Source organism: Octopus bimaculoides, chromosome 2 (genome assembly GCF_001194135.2).
Source record: "Octopus bimaculoides isolate UCB-OBI-ISO-001 chromosome 2, ASM119413v2, whole genome shotgun sequence".
Taxonomy (NCBI): Eukaryota; Metazoa; Mollusca; class Cephalopoda; order Octopoda; family Octopodidae; genus Octopus; species Octopus bimaculoides.
Genome location: NC_068982.1, coordinates 4,851,139 through 4,859,277, shown reverse-complemented (window position 1 = coordinate 4,859,277; position 8,139 = coordinate 4,851,139). Strand labels below are relative to the sequence as shown.

General features: G+C 33.3%; 1 protein-coding gene across 1 annotated transcript in view; it reads left to right on the top strand.

The window, feature by feature from the left end:
* The window catches only part of LOC106868897 (neuronal calcium sensor 1), a 324,871-nt gene extending 317,449 nt beyond the window's left edge, over window positions 1–7,422 (top strand). Inside the window, exon 8 of the mRNA XM_014914360.2 lies at window positions 3,996–7,422. Coding sequence (XP_014769846.1) covers window positions 3,996–4,097 — 102 coding nt within the window. The 3' untranslated portion in view covers window positions 4,098–7,422. The remainder of the gene's footprint in view (window positions 1–3,995) is intronic.
* Window positions 7,423–8,139: the final 717 nt, after the last annotated feature.

Here is an 8,139-nt window from a genome sequence, read left to right as displayed (position 1 = left end):
CTTGTGCGGGTGGCACATAAAAGACACCATTTCGAGCGTGGCCGTTTTCGTGCGGGTGACACGTAAAAGCACCCACTACACTCTCTGAGTGGTTGGCGTTAGGAAGGGCATCCAGCTGTAGAAACTCTGCCAAATCAGACTGGAGCCTGGTGTTGCCATCCGGTTTCACCAGTCGTCAGTCAAATCGTCCAACCCATGCTAGCATGGAAAGCGGACGTTAAACGATGATGATGATGATAAATATATACATCTATATGAGTAAAAGAGTATATATATCATTTATCTATCTATATAAATATGTACATTTATCTATATATATATATATATATATATATATACACACACACACACACACACATTTATCTATCTATGTATATTTTTATACATTTATCTATGTATCTATATATATACACATTTATCTATATATATATGTATATATATGTGTGTATATATATGTATATATATGTGTGTGTGTGTGTGTGTGTGTATATATAGATGTGTGTGTATTCATGTATATATATGTATATAAATGCATATATATATGTGCGTGTATGCCTACATTATACATGTACATTAAAATAAGTTTCTTTATTAATCATGTTACCGCCAATTAAAGATTTTTAGCTGATTTGACATCCATCAGATGATGTTTTAATGAATAAGATTTTTTGAAATTAAGAAATGGTAAGAAGTTCTGTGATGACACGCTACATTGCAAGTGAGCATCATCATCATCATTTAACGTCTGCTTTCCATGCTGGCATGGGTTGGATGGTTTGACAGGAGCTGACAAGGCTGGAGGGCTGCATCAAGCTCCATATGTCTGCTTTCGCATGGTTCCTATGGCCGGATGCCCTTCCTAATGCCTACCATTTTACAGAGTGTACAGGGTGCTTTTCATGTGGCATCAGAACAGGTTCTTTTCCAGTTGTTGCTGTTGAACCTATGACCAACCCTGCTTAGACGTACAGGGTGTGGCAGAAATACCTTCCACATTTGGAAGGTTGACAAAAAGAAAAAGAAACCACATTTATGAAAAATTAATTTGACTGATGTTTAAACAAAGGGTTAGTTTTTGTTCATTAGCTAAATGAAAACATCATTGGTACTTGCATAAGTTCATTAGCAACACATAAATGAAAGTTTAAAATGTAGGGGGGTATTTCTGCTGCTCCCTGTATGTTAAAGGCCACCAACTATGACCATTTCATCTTTTTCTATGTGCAGGAAACCCAGGACTATATTTTCCAACATTTTGCTTTAAGATAATAGATTTGGTTGCTACAGGTCACATGATCATCCAGAGATTTTTTTATCAGCTTACAAATTTCCATTGACTCAGTTAAGCTTTAATTTTCTTAGTAGAAAGTCTATGGAGCAGAATTGCAATGTGTGCATGTATCTTTTAGGTGCCATGTCCAGAATGTAGGACATAGGCAATCATGTCCTACCACAATTCTTTGTTTTCTGTAGCAGTTCCACTTCCTGTTGTTTACTGCTGCTTTTCTTCCAATCAATTCTTCATTCTCTGCTTCTTTTCCCTTCAAACTTTCCGATCATTGCTAAATTCCCCCTCCTCATCACATGACCAAAAAATCTCAGTTGCTTGGCCCTCATCTCTCAAAGTAATTTCCTATTTATGGCATCCCATGTCATCACTTCCTCATTAGACACTTTGTCCATGTTCTCCTCAACATTCTCCTTATGAACCACATTTCACAGCTCTCCAAGCACCTTTTCATTCCTGATGTTATAGACCTTGCCTCACTTCCATACATTAACACAGGGTAGACATAGCAGTTTAATAAACTTAGGATTGTAAATAGTTTTGATTCGAGAGAAATTTGTCTTGCAGTCTGTTCCTTTTTGATTTGATTTTCGGTTATTGTTACTTAGAACCCCACTGACCAAGTTGGCTCTGGTTAAGCAGACCTCTGACCCAAGGCACTTGATCTGTGATCTTCTTACTGTTATTTTCTAGGCATTGTCTACCTAAGTTACATTGCTCAAATGTGTCCCTTCTCTTAACCCTTTCGCATTCAGATCACTCTGTCAAATGTGATACTTATTTGTTCAAATGGTTTTGAGTTAATCATTTGTTATCTTGTAACTTTGGGATTTCAATAATGTGATTGTTTATTTTTAGAAATGACATTGTAGGGTAGGTTTGAGAGGCCGGATTTGGCCAGTTTGAACATAAAACAGAATATTTGGGCAGATATCAGATTAAATGTTAAAGGGTTAATGCAATGAGGTTTGGCTGCTATTTCTAACAGATCAAATAGCTATGAAGAGACATTCCTGAATTATCTCATTATTTAATTGTTTTAGATGTGTGTTGATAGAGATATTGAGATAGGTTTTCTCAGATAATTTACAAGCATGTTTATTTTCTTGATAATCGTAACTGATTAGTTAGGCAGCTGGCCAAGACATCAATTTCCTGTATGTCATCATTGGCATTGTACTGTTACTGTCTCAGGGTACCTTGTTGCTAAAAAGAAATCTCTTATGCTTTGCATGAAGTAAGAGCATTGTGTAATTACTTGGGAGTTTGTGGGTAAATGTTTTTTGTGTAAGCTTGAGCAATAATAGAATTACTTGGACTATTATTCTATTTTATCTGTTGTAATACCACCATGCCAGGATGGGTTATTGGAAAGAATATTTATTGTAAATATATGTATTAGTAAGCTGTTTTACTAGTTCCAGCAGTTACAATTCTGAGGCACCACCATCGAAACTAATGCCTGCTTCAGCCAAAACAAGTTCATTTAATTTCACTGCAGGTATTTTATTGTGTCAGTACATTAATTTCCACCTACCTCAGTTTACCTCAATGTCATGAATAGATTCAATCAGATTATGTGGATTATAAGGAAATATCATCTGTAGGAGACTGTTATCCTCTCCGGTGAGTTGGCAATCCAAGTTTTTGGATAAAATCTCAGAGTACTGACTCAACAACACTTTAATGTTTTAGAGATATTTGTAAATTTTTATATTGTGATGTTTGTAGAAATCTGTAAATTATGTGTATATAGGCAACAATCCCATAAAATTCATCTGTTGGATGATTGGCACCCATGCCAACCTCTCCTTCATTGGACACTAAACTTGGCTTGCGAAGACCTGTTGGGGCAAGTGAAATCGAAATCGTGTTGGCACCTGTACCAGTGGAGCGCTAAGAGCATGATCATTGCCAGAGCAGCTGTCTGGCTTCCGTGCCAGTGGCACGTAAATAGCACCATTTGAGCGTGATCAATACCAGTGTCGCCTTACTAGCATGTGAAAAAACATTCGAGCGAGGTCGTTGCCAGTACCTCTGGACTGGCTCCTGTGCAGGTGGCACGTAAAATACACTATTTTGAGCATGGCCATTGCCAGTACCGCCTGACTGGCCTTTGTGCAGGTGACATGTAAAAGCACCCACTACACTCTCTGAGTGGTTGGCGTTAGGAAGGGCATCCAGCTGTAGAAACTGCCAGATCAGATTGGAGCCTGGTGCAGCCATCTGGTTCACCAGTCCTCAGTCAAATGAGTATTTGCAAAACATTTGTCACAAAGACAGTTACTTTATAATCACTTTAGTTTTCCATTTAATTCTTTAGCATTCAGGATGATGATGGTGATGACAACAACGATGATGACAACAATTACTGTGTCAAATATAATGCTTATTCAACATTATTTTTAATTAATCCTGCATTATCTCATAGTTTCTGAGATTTCAATATGATTGTTTATTTTTAGAATGACATTGTTGGTAGTTGTGAGAAGCCAGATCTGGCTGGTTTGACCATAAGAGGTAAAATGTTTGGGGCCTAATGTGGCCAGCTTAAACAATAAAGGTCTGAACAAAAATTACATGAATTATGTTAAAAATAATAGATTCCATGTTTTTTCTTTACTTTCTTTTTAGAATTTTGGTTTCAGTTTGTTTTATTCTTTGACTTAATTCAATCTTTTTGTTTGTTTGTTTTTTTTCTTCCTAGAACAAGGATGACCGCTTAACATTTGATGAGTTCCTTGAGGGCTCTAAGAAGGATCCAACGATTATTCAAGCTCTGACTCTTTACGATGGGGGTCGACTCTGATGTATGTCCCGCGTGACGAATCAAGCGTTGTCACCTTCATTGGACTCTGCCCATAAAGCGCTGTTATTTTATTTTATATTCTTCACTCTACCAGAATCTCAACTAACAATAAAACACATAAGAAACAGTTCTAAGAAATACAATATAACTTTATAAAGAAATCAAACAAAGAAGAAGACCAAGGGAAAAATAATTAAAAGATACAGTGAAAAAAAAAGTGAGATGAAAAACATACTGAAAGCGAGAACAATTTAACCAAATGATGAATTTGAAATGAAGAATTAAAGACAAGGGGTCTTTTTTTGTAAAATTTCTGATATTGTAACCATGGTTATTTTATGGTTGCATCCTCACAGGAGTTTCCATAAGGAAATGTTCAGCATCTCAGCCAAACTTTATAGCAATGTCGTAAACATCACTGCCATTGCTTCCTCAGCCAATACTTTTATGTATTGTTTCCATCTGTATCGCTTTTTACCTTTCCAAATTATGCTTTTTTCTTTTTAAATCTCTATTTACCACTACTTACATCTTTGTTCCATTTTCTCTATCTATTTATCTACCTCCATCTATCTTTCACTAATTTTACTTCTCTTTTCTATTTCATCCCTTCTAAAATTAAGCCTATCTTTTCCTGTGTCCTTTCAGCTAAATGGACTTACCTTTACAGCTTCTTTTTGTAATTCTAAATAAAAGAAAAAAAAAAATTAAACAAAAGGTTTTAACCTGGCCTCCTTTTTCTCCTGTTCTTGTGCTACTCTTCTCTTGGAATTTCTTTCTTTTAACCCCACTCCCCACTCCCCACCTATCTTTTCTTTTTTTTTTGCCTTTCTTACTCTAATCAACCACAACATTCTTTCTCACTGTAGCTAATGCATAAACACAACACCACAAACACATTAGAGAATGGTTGTAGTTATTTCTTACATCTGCAACTATTGCTACGTCCTATATCAATTACTTTTCAATTTTCTTTCGGTTTCGCTTTATGCAGAGTCAGACAATAGCATGGATTCTTAAATACTGTTGTTCTTGTTGTTATTTATTTTTTTTCATTGTTATTGTTACATTTCTGTATGTGTGCACAAGTATGCAATGTGCTTCTGTGGGTGTGTGTGAGTGAATGTTTGGTGTGTCTTGTATATAAGTGTATTCTCCAGAATTTCCTCTGTCAAAGATCTTCATATATCTTGGCATGATTCTCTCTTCCCTTCTCTTTCTCTCTCTCTCTCATATATATATATATATATATATATATATATATATATATACAAACACACATGCTTAGGTATACATTTATGTATGCCTGTAAATGTGTTGTATGTATGATTTTTCTACAAACTATTTTAGATGAAAAAAGGAAAATAAGATTAGTCTCTTTCAATTTTTAAAATAATTTCTTCCAAAATTTAACTGGTTTCCTTTTATAAGCAAACCAATTTTTTAAAACTGTTTCTCTAAAACAATTAAAAAAAAAAACGTTAAATATGTCTTTAATATTTAATAATTAGAACCGTTTTAACTCAATCATTTTAATTATCTTACAAAGTTGAGCTTTCATTTTATTTTAGCATGGAATTTTTGTACACACACACACCCCTTCCCCCACTCCAACATTTTTGCCTTAAGAAAAATAGCTATCATTGGATTTATAGGTTCTGAACATCAGAAGTCGGAATCTGCTCTTTATTTATTTATTTATTTTCATTTGAATTAGTTACAGTTAGAATTTACAGCTATAGTGGTTTCACTTACACACACACACATTTTGTTCATATATGAAGTGTATAAATATATATTTGAAAGCATTAGTTTATTTTACCTTCTGACAATTTAAAATGCTGTTATTTCAGTTTCAATTCCTTAATGATGGAAAATGTAATTTCAGATGCCAACAATAGATTTATGTGCTTCAAATGCAAACAAAATATGTTTCTATACAAAAATTAAGAAACACAATTTTAAATCCTCTTATTAGGAAGAAATTTCAGATTTAAATTTTTATTTTATTAATGAAGAAGTTTGTTTTCACAGATTCTGAGTCCCTGATTGATTAAAACAGTGGTTTTCAACTGCAGCTCCCAGGACGACATGTGGCCCTCAAACATCCTTCTATAAACGTTTTGTTTTTCTCTAATTGACCTATCTTTTACATTTTTTGATGTGGCCCCCAGATATTAAAAAGGCTAAGAACCACTAGTTTACAACATAAAAATCCAAAACTATCTTGGGTTTCTTTTTCATTTTTTTTTTTAAAGTATAAAAAAAAGGTGAAAAATCCATGCTAAAATTAGGAAGCATCCAAAATTGTATTGGTTTCAATTATTTTGCTATTTCTTTTCTTTTTTAATAACAAATCTTAGAAACCCAAATAAGTGTTGTTGTCGAGAAGAATATCAAATTGCTTATTCTGGTTGTTGGCTTTATTTTCTATGCTAAGCTGTATATCGTCTTCAAAAATTATGTGGATTTCATCCAAGTACTGTAAGAATGTGCTAAAATATATGCAGAAATGTATTAATACCAATATGATGAGGAATGTCAACTACCTGGATTTATTGCTACGAACTTTATTGTATATCAAAGTCGCCTACTTTCGGTAGGCACATGCTGAGTTAGTGCTTTTTTGTTTAGTTTTGTTTTTCATTTATTTCTCTGAACCTTGTGTGTTTTCTTTAAGTTTTTCATTGTAAGAAAAAAATCCTGTTTCAATAAATGAATATGTTTCCATAATTTATAAGTAGTTCATAGCCATTGACCAAGATCTTGATACCACACAGTGTCTGAAATATATTTGTCACAAACATGAAATGAAGAAAAAAAATTAAAATATATATGTATATATATTTAACATTTTAAGTGGGTAGTTATTGTCAGTTTCTTGAATCCCATTTTTTATGTCATTTCTACGGAATTTTCTGAATCATTTATTGAATTTGTCCTTTGAAAGGTTTGAATTAATTTAAATACCTTTGATGACAAGTGACTAATGAGTCTGACAAAATAGTATTTATTCTGACTAAACAGACAATATTCACTTCCATCTTTGGATTGCTGGTAATGTTTCAACGACTGCATTAGTTAAAGGCGTATTCACTTCCACTGGTGCTTTAGTTATAAGCTTCTTAAAATACACTCAGTGACCAGTTTTCTGGGGACATCTAGTGCTCAGTAAACTGGGCACCTAATGTATTTGAATTTGAATGTTGACAATATTTCTATTGCTTTCTCCAATGGGATGTTCCATTAATGTTTGATGATATACTGGATAAGCAATCAAAATAATAATGCTATGACCAGATCAAATAAGTTGCAAAAAAAGAAATTTCATAATAAAAATAACCTAATTCCTTTCAGACATTTGTTCCACTATAACAAATCATAATGGAGCAAATCGTCAAATGCAAACTATTTAAATTTGAAATTCTGCACCATTTGCTAAATTGCTTAAAGAATATATTCATTTGTGGCATTAGCAAACATTGGAGAATGATGATAACAAAACTTTGTAAATATAAAGAAAACTAATCTAATGGAAATGAACTGTTTTATTTTTAATTTGTAAGTTTTAAAATATTAATATACAAATGGAGATTATACTAATTATGACATTTTATTAAAATAAATAATCTAAATTAGCATCCAGAAGAAGTATTTCATTCTTTGTATCCAAATATCTAATTTGTTTTGCACATAAACCACTGCTGAAGACAAACTACATGGTTTTTTGATTGAAGGCTATATTTTAGCTCTGTATCAATTCATCAGTTGTTGTACTCTAATACATAGTTATATGATTAAAAAAAAAAAAAGGTAAAGGAAAGAAAGTCTCAACATGTTACTCCATGTAAAATAATGGTGTTTCACCATTAATTAGACAGTTAATTAAGGCAGTGAGCTGGTAGAATGCTTAGCAGCATTTTGTCCATCTTTGCATTCTGAGTTCAAGTTCTGTCAAGGTTAACTTTGTCTTTCATTTTTTCAGGGTCAATAAAATAAGTACCAGTTATACACTGAGGTTGATGCAACTCACTTAACCTCT